Source organism: Entelurus aequoreus, linkage group LG27 (genome assembly GCF_033978785.1).
Source record: "Entelurus aequoreus isolate RoL-2023_Sb linkage group LG27, RoL_Eaeq_v1.1, whole genome shotgun sequence".
NCBI lineage: Eukaryota > Metazoa > Chordata > Actinopteri > Syngnathiformes > Syngnathidae > Entelurus > Entelurus aequoreus.
In genome coordinates, this window is record NC_084757.1 from 7,336,086 (window position 1) to 7,349,581 (window position 13,496).

General features: G+C 57.6%; 1 protein-coding gene across 3 annotated transcripts in view; it reads left to right on the forward strand.

Moving 5' to 3' along the window:
- LOC133644576 (receptor expression-enhancing protein 6-like) overlaps nt 1-13,496 on the forward strand; it is a 28,376-nt gene that overhangs the window by 6,492 nt on the left and 8,388 nt on the right. Inside the window, exons 5-7 of one of the 3 annotated variants that reach the window (XR_009824790.1) lie at nt 4,932-5,065; nt 5,150-5,172; nt 5,239-5,290. Coding sequence is in view for 1 of the 3 variants with exons in the window: in XM_062039185.1 (XP_061895169.1) it covers nt 4,932-5,065; nt 5,150-5,164 (149 nt within the window). In the remaining 2 variants the exon portion in view is untranslated. Of the gene's footprint in view, nt 1-4,931; nt 5,066-5,149; nt 5,173-5,238; nt 5,743-13,496 lie in introns of those variants that run through there. The other 2 variants (XM_062039185.1, XM_062039170.1) reach the window with 2 other exon arrangements.

Genomic DNA, 13,496 nt, shown 5'->3' on the forward strand with positions numbered 1-13,496 from the left:
AGGAAAGGGTGGTGGGACAGAGATCGGGTGATTTGCAAGTTAAATAGTACCACTAAATATGTTTGAGAAGTGATAAAGAAAGCTGTAGAACAATTAAAAGCACACAGATAGAGCGATACTTAGCCTTTTTCGCAACAGCGAACAGACGGCGAGCAGTCACGCACGGATATTATATATATGTATATATATATATATATATATATATATATATATATATATATATATATATATATATATATATATATACATATATATACATATACATATATATACATATATATATATATACATATATATATACATATATACATATGTATATATACATATATACATATGTATATATACATATATATATATATATATATGTATATATACATATATATATATATATATATACATATATACATATATACATATATATATATATATATATATATATACATATATACATATATACATATATATATATATATATATATATACATATATACATATATATATATATATATATATATATATATATATATATATATATATATATATACATACATACATATATATACATATATACATATACATATATACATATACATATACATATATACATATACATATATATATATATATATATATATATATATATATATATATATATATATATATATATATATATATATATATATATATATATATATATATATATATATATATATATATGTATATATGTATATCAGTGACGTGCGGTCACTAGAGGCGGGGCCTCACCTGCCATCATGGAAAGAAAAAATATGTAAAAAGAAAAAAAATTAATTGAATTGTTATATGTATTCAGTGATTATACTATAAAGTTATTTTCCATTTAACTTCACCAGTTTTAGATTATTTTTATTCAAAATCGCTAAATTTTCACATTTGCCGTTCAAATACTGAGAAGAGACGGTGCGGTGATCAGCAGCCAGTTGAGGCACGTCACTCAGTTGTGCCTCAACATGGATTGCGGACTCGGCTAACTGCTGGCCTGCTGTGCAGTGAGACCATATTGCTATATGAATTATATTATACATTTCCATAGTTGAGTTAGCTGAGGTATATAATGTACAGTGTATTTTGTCAACAACTGTATGTGTGTAAAGTATTTATTGTGCTGAGCAATCATAAAACTGCTGCGAAGACGCACTGGCTGAGGCTCGCAGTAATCCCGCCTCCTGGTGCCAAGCACCCCCGCCGCAGAATGCACCCCGGGCCCCGACTGGAGCGCCACACCAACCAAAGCCCACATCCAAACCCTCCACGTGCAAGACCAAATCCACCCAAAAAAAGTCACTTAACAAGAAGCCAAAAAGTGCAAAAACAACAATGCTCGCGCCGGAGGAGCCGTGATATCTCCAGGGACACAACATTAGGTACACCTGCAGACTGCAGCACGGATTTCATATTTCATTCATTCACAACTCCTCCAACACGAACACCACTGTTCCCTCACTTATAAGTAAAGCTAAGACCATAATAACGTTTTTTTTATTAAATGTGCTTTTTTGTGTGCTACAGTTTGTATGTGTAAAGTTAAAGTTAAGTTAAAGTAGCAATGATTGTCACACACACACTAGGTGTGGTGAAATGTGTCCTCTGCATTTGACCCATCCCTTGATCACCCCCTGGGATGTGAGGGAGCAGTGGGCAGCAGCAACGCCACGCCTGGTGATCAAGGGATGGGTCAAATGCAGAGGACACATTTCACCACACCTAGTGTGTGTGTGACAATCATTGGTACTTTAACTTTACACATACAAACTGTAGCACACAAAAAAGCACATTTAATTAAAAAAACGTTATTATGGTCTTACCTTTACTTATAAGTGCGGGAACAGTGGTGTTCGTGTTGGAGGAGTTGTGAATGAATGAAATATGAAATCCGTGCTGCAGTCTGCAGGTGTACCTAATGTTGTGTCCCTGCAGTGCAACGCAAATGTTACTTAATTGGTGTGAGTCATTCTGAAATATTGGGTATAATTTAATTTGGATTTGTGCTTTTATTGTAAACCTTCCATAATGCGGTCCCATATTTCCATTCTTTGGCAGCGACATCACTAGTTTGAATATTCCCTCAACTAGGTGGAGCATTTTTACAATTGACAAAATATTCATAAATAATCAATCCGAATAAAATGCATCAATGGATATAAAAAGTATTAAGTGTAATGGTTACGAAGGGGAGATGATGGCCCAGACACCAGGGGGCAGTGATGTTCTATGATTTATTATATATATATATATATATATATATATATATATATATATATATATATATATATATATATATATATATATATATATATAATAACAATAAACAATACTACTAAAGAATTGAATGGAGTGTGTGACCAAAATACAAGAGTGTGTGGTGTAAGACTATGTGTGTAATTGATTGTCGTGTATTACCGTGATGTTGAGAGCGAGAGGAGGGACAAAGCAGTAGGACAGTCCGTGAACAGGCAAGGGGGTCGAGGGTAGGAGCGAGGCAGCGTAGTCCGTGTCCGAGCACGGGTCGAGGATCGAGGAAGGCAGTCCAAATCACAAAAGGCGGAAGGACAAGAGATCACAACGGGTAGACTCGGGAAGGCACTGCGGGAGAACAAACAAGGACGTCAGACACGGAGGGAAAACGCAGAGAGAGCGCATAAGGCTCCGGCTTACGGTACACCATTCAGAAACTAAGTTCCCGCCAGGATCCTTGGGTCCACTGGTCCTTTATTCAGCTCCTTCTCATCAGGTTCAGGTGCGCTGATTGCTGATCGCCCACAGCCTTGCCGGCATGTGGGCGTGACGCGGACGAGGTGCGGCAAGCAGAGCGCAAAGATGAGGGCGCATTGGACTGCGCCCTCATCTGGCCGTGACATTAAGTACAATAAAAATGAGGGCATAATAAAAAGGAAGTACAAAATTGTACTCCCATTCTTGCTGTGTCTACAATAAAGTACTTGATCTTTTCTTACTAAATATAGTTCCATTTTGGCAGAAAAAAAACATGTACTGCATGAAATTGCATACCTTTTCAACTTTAAAATGATCAAATATTGCAAGGAACATTATACCACCATAACTTCCAATCAATGTTTTTTGGTCAAAGTAAGAATTAAATATCTGCTTGACTTATGATTTCAATGCAAGATATCCATCAAGTTGAACACTGTAAAAGTTACAATATTTTTTATGGTAAAATTCATGGTGGGTTTTACAGCATATTGCTGTAAATTGGAAAAACTCTACCACTGTTTTTTTCACAGTAAAATTCTGCCGACTGAGCTGCCAGTTTTTTACTGTAAAATCTATGCATGGTGTATTACTGTGAATTAAAAAACAGTAGCACATTTTTTTTCCATTTACAGTAATTTGTTGTAAAAACCACTGTAAATTTTACAATAAATTCTGGCGACCAAGCTGCCAGTTTTTTGACGTAAAAAACCACTGGTACTGTTTTTCAATGTATTTATGTATATGTTGGGGGGGGGGACACTGCATGTTTTACAATAAAATTCTGGTGAATTAGTTTTTTTACTTCATAATCTACTTTTTTTTTTTTAAGACCATGTAAAAAAATATGCATGTATAAATCAGATGCATAAGCAAATTCCTATATTATTTGCTGGAGGTGCAATAAACCTCTGCTTTAGAATAATGAACCCAAAAAATGAATCTAATTTTTAAAAAAAATATGAATTTAAAAAAATATATGCTGTACATACTGTATATTTCTATATTTTTATGTGTATTTTTTGTATTATTATTATAGAAAAAAGTTCATCCAAATGCTGCCTTTTTCTTTAACTATTTGGCAATTGCTGACGCTAAATTTGCATGTGCAGAAAAAACCGCTCCCAGGTGAGCAGCTCAATACTGGGAATGGGTTTTCATCTTTCACTTAAAAGAGCCGTTCAAAAGACTCGATTCGTTTGTGAATGTCCCATCTCTAGCTCTATACCAGAGGTGTCAAAGGGGTTTTCACTAAGGGCCACATGGCAGTTATGTTTGGCCCCTGAGGGCCGCGTCTAACAGTGAATACTTTTATTACACATTTATAAATGCATTTTTTTAGTAGATTTGTTTTTAAACTAAAAAAATATGGTAAGTTGCAATAATTTCACCTCAAAATGTAGTGTATATTACTGTAAATAGAACAACAGTACTGCTGTTTTTATGATTAAGAAAAGGCAACTCAGTTGCCAGAATTTTACTCTAAAATTTACATCTGTTTTTTTTTACTGTAAATAAAAAAATAACTGCAATTTTACAGTAAATGGTGGCACCTGAGCTGCCAACTTGTTTTTTGTTTTTTACTGCAAATCAACAAGTGTATATTTTTGGGTGTGTTACTGTAAATGCCAAAACGGCACTACAGTTAATTACTGTTAAAAAAAAAAGTACAATTTTTTTCACTTAGAGAAAAATGCTGTAAAAACCACAGTAAATTTCACAATTTGACCATGAAATCTATTGCTACTTCTACATTGCACAATTTGATGCTTTTTTAAATCATTATTATTAATATTTGTTTCTATTTAAAATGGTTTGAATGTTTGATGATATATAATTAGACAATATTTAAGTTAACATCATTTACATATATTTTTCTCTTCCAAAATAGAAAGAAATAAAACATTTAGTAAGAAAAGTTATTGATACATGTTATTTCCAGGCTTTCCAGGGCCAAATAAAATGAAGTGGCGGGCCACATCTGGCCCCTGGGCCTTGACTTTGACGCTTGTGCTCTATATCTACACCAGTTTACAATAGTCTGATTCAGGCTTTAGGGGCCCCATCATTTTTCTTGCTCAGCGCCTTGTTTCCAAACCAAGGGGTTCTCGCCCAGGGTGCAATTAAAGCTAGAAGCGCCACTGAGTCCACGTGAGTGATGATCTCCTCCTCCTCCTCAGTTCTGTCCACGCTGATGAAGAATAAAGCTCTGGTGACCCCGGCCGCTCCGCCCGAAACCAAAAGTTTGCCGAGTCCGTCCGGGGAATGTTCTACCAGAGGAATAAATCCATTGCAGTCCAGCGAGGCGCGACAGGTATGTGAGTCCAGCACAGGTCAAAGGTTAGGAATCCTAAGAAGGTGTCATCAATTAACATGCACACCCGCTCCCCGACCTCAGCCTTTCCTGGGCTAACCAGCAAGGTAAGCTAGGACTTAGCATGCTAGCATAGCTCCCCAAGCTTTACCAAACACTTATTTTGTCTTCAGCTTGTGAAGAAGCGCTGCTCTTGGAGGATGGAGGAGGACTTTGTGCAAACAAGTTAAGTATAAATATGCACACATGACAATGCAACTGTTTTGCTGTCTGCAGTAATGCTCACTGCCAGCAGAGGGCGTTTGTAATGGAAATAGGCCTGCATTTTTTTCATACACCTTTTTGAAATGGTGTTTTTCTGATTCTTGTTGTTTGAGTGAAGGAGGAAATGATGGTTACATAATAAAGTGTCATCAAGTGTCAATCATTTTGCAGCAGTGGTGAATATATCCACCATCAGGAGTCAAACAATTAGTGTTACATTCACACAAAATAAGGGGTGTCAAAAGTGCGACACAGGGGCCATTTGTGCAAACACAGGGACAAGCCAGCACCTAGACGGCGGCACGACACTGGGCGGGAATGAGGCGAGGGCAGGCCCGGGCCGACACCCGACAAGCCGGCACCTAGACGGCGGCACGACACTGGGCGGGAATGAGGCGAGGGCAGGCCCGGGCCGACACCCGACAAGCCGGCACCTAGACGGCGGCACGACACTGGGCGGGAATGAGGCGAGGGCAGGCCCGGGCCGACACCCGACAAGCCGGCACCTAGACGGCGGCACGACACTGGGCGGGAATGAGGCGAGGGCAGGCCCGGGCCGACACCCGACAAGCCGGCACCTAGACGGCGGCACGACACTGGGCGGGAATGAGGCGAGGGCAGGCCCGGGCCGACACCCGACAAGCCGGCACCTAGACGGCGGCACGACACTGGGCGGGAATGAGGATTGGGCAGGCCCGGGCCGACACCCGACAAGCCGGCACCTAGACGGCGGCACGACACTGGGCGGGAATGAGGCGAGGGCAGGCCCGGGCCGACACCCGACAAGCCGGCACCTAGACGGCGGCACGACACTGGGCGGGAATGAGGCGAGGGCAGGCCCGGGCCGACACCCGACAAGCCGGCACCTAGACGGCGGCACGACACTGGGCGGGAATGAGGCGAGGGCAGGCCCGGGCCGACACCCGACAAGCCGGCACCTAGACGGCGGCACGACACTGGGCGGGAATGAGGCGAGGGCAGGCCCGGGCCGACACCCGACAAGCCGGCACCTAGACGGCGGCACGACACTGGGCGGGAATGAGGCGAGGGCAGGCCCGGGCCGACACCCGACAAGCCGGCACCTAGACGGCGGCACGACACTGGGCGGGAATGAGGATTGGGCAGGCCCGGGCCGACACCCGACAAGCCGGCACCTAGACGGCGGCACGACACTGGGCGGGAATGAGGCGAGGGCAGGCCCGGGCCGACACCCGACAAGCCGGCACCTAGACGGCGGCACGACACTGGGCGGGAATGAGGCGAGGGCAGGCCCGGGCCGACACCCGACAAGCCGGCACCTAGACGGCGGCACAACACTGGGCGGGAATGAGGCGAGGGCAGGCCCGGGCCGACACCCGACAAGCCGGCACCTAGACGGCGGCACGACACTGGGCGGGAATGAGGCGAGGGCAGGCCCGGGCCGACACCCGACAAGCCGGCACCTAGACGGCGGCACGACACTGGGCGGGAATGAGGCGAGGGCAGGCCCGGGCCGACACCCGACAAGCCGGCACCTAGACGGCGGCACGACACTGGGCGGGAATGAGGCGAGGGCAGGCCCGGGCCGACACCCGACAAGCCGGCACCTAGACGGCGGCACGACACTGGGCGGGAATGAGGATTGGGCAGGCCCGGGCCGACACCCGACAAGCCGGCACCTAGACGGCGGCACGACACTGGGCGGGAATGAGGCGAGGGCAGGCCCGGGCCGACACCCGACAAGCCGGCACCTAGACGGCGGCACGACACTGGGCGGGAATGAGGCGAGGGCAGGCCCGGGCCGACACCCGACAAGCCGGCACCTAGACGGCGGCACGACACTGGGCGGGAATGAGGCGAGGGCAGGCCCGGGCCGACCCCCGACAAGCCGGCACCTAGACGGCGGCACGACACTGGGCGGGAATGAGGATTGGGCAGGCCCGGGCCGACACCCGACAAGCCGGCACCTAGACGGCGGCACGACACTGGGCGGGAATGAGGCGAGGGCAGGCCCGGGCCGACACCCGACAAGCCGGCACCTAGACGGCGGCACGACACTGGGCGGGAATGAGGCGAGGGCAGGCCCGGGCCGACACCCGACAAGCCGGCACCTAGACGGCGGCACGACACTGGGCGGGAATGAGGCGAGGGCAGGCCCGGGCCGACACCCGACAAGCCGGCACCTAGACGGCGGCACGACACTGGGCGGGAATGAGGCGAGGGCAGGCCCGGGCCGACACCCGACAAGCCGGCACCTAGACGGCGGCACGACACTGGGCGGGAATGAGGCGAGGGCAGGCCCGGGCCGACACCCGACAAGCCGGCACCTAGACGGCGGCACGACACTGGGCGGGAATGAGGCGAGGGCAGGCCCGGGCCGACACCCGACAAGCCGGCACCTAGACGGCGGCACGACACTGGGCGGGAATGAGGATTGGGCAGGCCCGGGCCGACACCCGACAAGCCGGCACCTAGACGGCGGCACGACACTGGGCGGGAATGAGGCGAGGGCAGGCCCGGGCCGACACCCGACAAGCCGGCACCTAGACGGCGGCACGACACTGGGCGGGAATGAGGCGAGGGCAGGCCCGGGCCGACACCCGACAAGCCGGCACCTAGACGGCGGCACGACACTGGGCGGGAATGAGGCGAGGGCAGGCCCGGGCCGACACCCGACAAGCCGGCACCTAGACGGCGGCACGACACTGGGCGGGAATGAGGCGAGGGCAGGCCCGGGCCGACACCCGACAAGCCGGCACCTAGACGGCGGCACGACACTGGGCGGGAATGAGGATTGGGCAGGCCCGGGCCGACACCCGACAAGCCGGCACCTAGACGGCGGCACGACACTGGGCGGGAATGAGGCGAGGGCAGGCCCGGGCCGACACCCGACAAGCCGGCACCTAGACGGCGGCACGACACTGGGCGGGAATGAGGATTGGGCAGGCCCGGGCCGACACCCGACAAGCCGGCACCTAGACGGCGGCACGACACTGGGCGGGAATGAGGCGAGGGCAGGCCCGGGCCGACACCCGACAAGCCGGCACCTAGACGGCGGCACGACACTGGGCGGGAATGAGGCGAGGGCAGGCCCGGGCCGACACCCGACAAGCCGGCACCTAGACGGCGGCACGACACTGGGCGGGAATGAGGCGAGGGCAGGCCCGGGCCGACACCCGACAAGCCGGCACCTAGACGGCGGCACGACACTGGGCGGGAATGAGGCGAGGGCAGGCCCGGGCCGACACCCGACAAGCCGGCACCTAGACGGCGGCACGACACTGGGCGGGAATGAGGCGAGGGCAGGCCCGGGCCGACACCCGACAAGCCGGCACCTAGACGGCGGCACGACACTGGGCGGGAATGAGGATTGGGCAGGCCCGGGCCGACACCCGACAAGCCGGCACCTAGACGGCGGCACGACACTGGGCGGGAATGAGGCGAGGGCAGGCCCGGGCCGACACCCGACAAGCCGGCACCTAGACGGCGGCACGACACTGGGCGGGAATGAGGCGAGGGCAGGCCCGGGCCGACACCCGACAAGCCGGCACCTAGACGGCGGCACAACACTGGGCGGGAATGAGGCGAGGGCAGGCCCGGGCCGACACCCGACAAGCCGGCACCTAGACGGCGGCACGACACTGGGCGGGAATGAGGCGAGGGCAGGCCCGGGCCGACACCCGACAAGCCGGCACCTAGACGGCGGCACGACACTGGCGGGAATGAGGCGAGGGCAGGCCCGGGCCGACACCCGACAAGCCGGCACCTAGACGGCGGCACGACACTGGGCGGGAATGAGGCGAGGGCAGGCCCGGGCCGACACCCGACAAGCCGGCACCTAGACGGCGGCACGACACTGGGCGGGAATGAGGCGAGGGCAGGCCCGGGCCGACACCCGACAAGCCGGCACCTAGACGGCGGCACGACACTGGGCGGGAATGAGGATTGGGCAGGCCCGGGCCGACACCCGACAAGCCGGCACCTAGACGGCGGCACGACACTGGGCGGGAATGAGGCGAGGGCAGGCCCGGGCCGACACCCGACAAGCCGGCACCTAGACGGCGGCACGACACTGGGCGGGAATGAGGCGAGGGCAGGCCCGGGCCGACACCCGACAAGCCGGCACCTAGACGGCGGCACGACACTGGGCGGGAATGAGGCGAGGGCAGGCCCGGGCCGACACCCGACAAGCCGGCACCTAGACGGCGGCACGACACTGGGCGGGAATGAGGCGAGGGCAGGCCCGGGCCGACACCCGACAAGCCGGCACCTAGACGGCGGCACGACACTGGGCGGGAATGAGGCGAGGGCAGGCCCGGGCCGACCCCCGACAAGCCGGCACCTAGACGGCGGCACGACACTGGGCGGGAATGAGGATTGGGCAGGCCCGGGCCGACACCCGACAAGCCGGCACCTAGACGGCGGCACGACACTGGGCGGGAATGAGGCGAGGGCAGGCCCGGGCCGACACCCGACAAGCCGGCACCTAGACGGCGGCACGACACTGGGCGGGAATGAGGCGAGGGCAGGCCCGGGCCGACACCCGACAAGCCGGCACCTAGACGGCGGCACGACACTGGGCGGGAATGAGGCGAGGGCAGGCCCGGGCCGACCCCCGACAAGCCGGCACCTAGACGGCGGCACGACACTGGGCGGGAATGAGGCGAGGGCAGGCCCGGGCCGACACCCGACAAGCCGGCACCTAGACGGCGGCACGACACTGGGCGGGAATGAGGCGAGGGCAGGCCCGGGCCGACACCCGACAAGCCGGCACCTAGACGGCGGCACGACACTGGGCGGGAATGAGGCGAGGGCAGGCCCGGGCCGACACCCGACAAGCCGGCACCTAGACGGCGGCACAACACTGGGCGGGAATGAGGCGAGGGCAGGCCCGGGCCGACACCCGACAAGCCGGCACCTAGACGGCGGCACGACACTGGGCGGGAATGAGGCGAGGGCAGGCCCGGGCCGACACCCGACAAGCCGGCACCTAGACGGCGGCACGACACTGGGCGGGAATGAGGCGAGGGCAGGCCCGGGCCGACACCCGACAAGCCGGCACCTAGACGGCGGCACGACACTGGGCGGGAATGAGGCGAGGGCAGGCCCGGGCCGACACCCGACAAGCCGGCACCTAGACGGCGGCACGACACTGGGCGGGAATGAGGATTGGGCAGGCCCGGGCCGACACCCGACAAGCCGGCACCTAGACGGCGGCACGACACTGGGCGGGGAATGAGGCGAGGGCAGGCCCGGGCCGACACCCGACAAGCCGGCACCTAGACGGCGGCACGACACTGGGCGGGAATGAGGCGAGGGCAGGCCCGGGCCGACACCCGACAAGCCGGCACCTAGACGGCGGCACGACACTGGGCGGGAATGAGGCGAGGGCAGGCCCGGGCCGACACCCGACAAGCCGGCACCTAGACGGCGGCACGACACTGGGCGGGAATGAGGCGAGGGCAGGCCCGGGCCGACACCCGACAAGCCGGCACCTAGACGGCGGCACGACACTGGGCGGGAATGAGGATTGGGCAGGCCCGGGCCGACACCCGACAAGCCGGCACCTAGACGGCGGCACGACACTGGGCGGGAATGAGGCGAGGGCAGGCCCGGGCCGACACCCGACAAGCCGGCACCTAGACGGCGGCACGACACTGGGCGGGAATGAGGCGAGGGCAGGCCCGGGCCGACACCCGACAAGCCGGCACCTAGACGGCGGCACGACACTGGGCGGGAATGAGGCGAGGGCAGGCCCGGGCCGACACCCGACAAGCCGGCACCTAGACGGCGGCACGACACTGGGCGGGAATGAGGCGAGGGCAGGCCCGGGCCGACACCCGACAAGCCGGCACCTAGACGGCGGCACGACACTGGGCGGGAATGAGGCGAGGGCAGGCCCGGGCCGACACCCGACAAGCCGGCACCTAGACGGCGGCACGACACTGGGCGGGAATGAGGATTGGGCAGGCCCGGGCCGACACCCGACAAGCCGGCACCTAGACGGCGGCACGACACTGGGCGGGAATGAGGCGAGGGCAGGCCCGGGCCGACACCCGACAAGCCGGCACCTAGACGGCGGCACGACACTGGGCGGGAATGAGGCGAGGGCAGGCCCGGGCCGACACCCGACAAGCCGGCACCTAGACGGCGGCACAACACTGGGCGGGAATGAGGCGAGGGCAGGCCCGGGCCGACACCCGACAAGCCGGCACCTAGACGGCGGCACGACACTGGGCGGGAATGAGGCGAGGGCAGGCCCGGGCCGACACCCGACAAGCCGGCACCTAGACGGCGGCACGACACTGGGCGGGAATGAGGCGAGGGCAGGCCCGGGCCGACACCCGACAAGCCGGCACCTAGACGGCGGCACGACACTGGGCGGGAATGAGGCGAGGGCAGGCCCGGGCCGACACCCGACAAGCCGGCACCTAGACGGCGGCACGACACTGGGCGGGAATGAGGCGAGGGCAGGCCCGGGCCGACACCCGACAAGCCGGCACCTAGACGGCGGCACGACACTGGGCGGGAATGAGGATTGGGCAGGCCCGGGGCGACACCCGACAAGCCGGCACCTAGACGGCGGCACGACACTGGGCGGGAATGAGGCGAGGGCAGGCCCGGGCCGACACCCGACAAGCCGGCACCTAGACGGCGGCACGACACTGGGCGGGAATGAGGCGAGGGCAGGCCCGGGCCGACACCCGACAAGCCGGCACCTAGACGGCGGCACGACACTGGGCGGGAATGAGGCGAGGGCAGGCCCGGGCCGACACCCGACAAGCCGGCACCTAGACGGCGGCACGACACTGGGCGGGAATGAGGCGAGGGCAGGCCCGGGCCGACACCCGACAAGCCGGCACCTAGACGGCGGCACGACACTGGGCGGGAATGAGGCGAGGGCAGGCCCGGGCCGACCCCCGACAAGCCGGCACCTAGACGGCGGCACGACACTGGGCGGGAATGAGGATTGGGCAGGCCCGGGCCGACACCCGACAAGCCGGCACCTAGACGGCGGCACGACACTGGGCGGGAATGAGGCGAGGGCAGGCCCGGGCCGACACCCGACAAGCCGGCACCTAGACGGCGGCACGACACTGGGCGGGAATGAGGCGAGGGCAGGCCCGGGCCGACACCCGACAAGCCGGCACCTAGACGGCGGCACAACACTGGGCGGGAATGAGGCGAGGGCAGGCCCGGGCCGACACCCGACAAGCCGGCACCTAGACGGCGGCACGACACTGGGCGGGAATGAGGCGAGGGCAGGCCGGGCCGACACCCGACAAGCCGGCACCTAGACGGCGGCACGACACTGGGCGGGAATGAGGCGAGGGCAGGCCCGGGCCGACACCCGACAAGCCGGCACCTAGACGGCGGCACGACACTGGGCGGGAATGAGGCGAGGGCAGGCCCGGGCCGACACCCGACAAGCCGGCACCTAGACGGCGGCACGACACTGGGCGGGAATGAGGCGAGGGCAGGCCCGGGCCGACACCCGACAAGCCGGCACCTAGACGGCGGCACGACACTGGGCGGGAATGAGGCGAGGGCAGGCCCGGGCCGACACCCGACAAGCCGGCACCTAGACGGCGGCACGACACTGGGCGGGAATGAGGCGAGGGCAGGCCCGGGCCGACACCCGACAAGCCGGCACCTAGACGGCGGCACGACACTGGGCGGGAATGAGGATTGGGCAGGCCCGGGCCGACACCCGACAAGCCGGCACCTAGACGGCGGCACGACACTGGGCGGGAATGAGGCGAGGGCAGGCCCGGGCCGACACCCGACAAGCCGGCACCTAGACGGCGGCACGACACTGGGCGGGAATGAGGCGAGGGCAGGCCCGGGCCGACACCCGACAAGCCGGCACCTAGACGGCGGCACGACACTGGGCGGGAATGAGGCGAGGGCAGGCCCGGGCCGACACCCGACAAGCCGGCACCTAGACGGCGGCACGACACTGGGCGGGAATGAGGCGAGGGCAGGCCCGGGCCGACACCCGACAAGCCGGCACCTAGACGGCGGCACGACACTGGGCGGGAATGAGGCGAGGGCAGGACCGGGCCGACACCCGACAAGCCGGCACCTAGACGGCGGCACGACACTGGGCGGGAATGAGGAGAGGGCAGGCCCGGGCCGACACCCGACAAGCCGGCACCTAGACGGCGGCACGACACTGGGCGGGAAT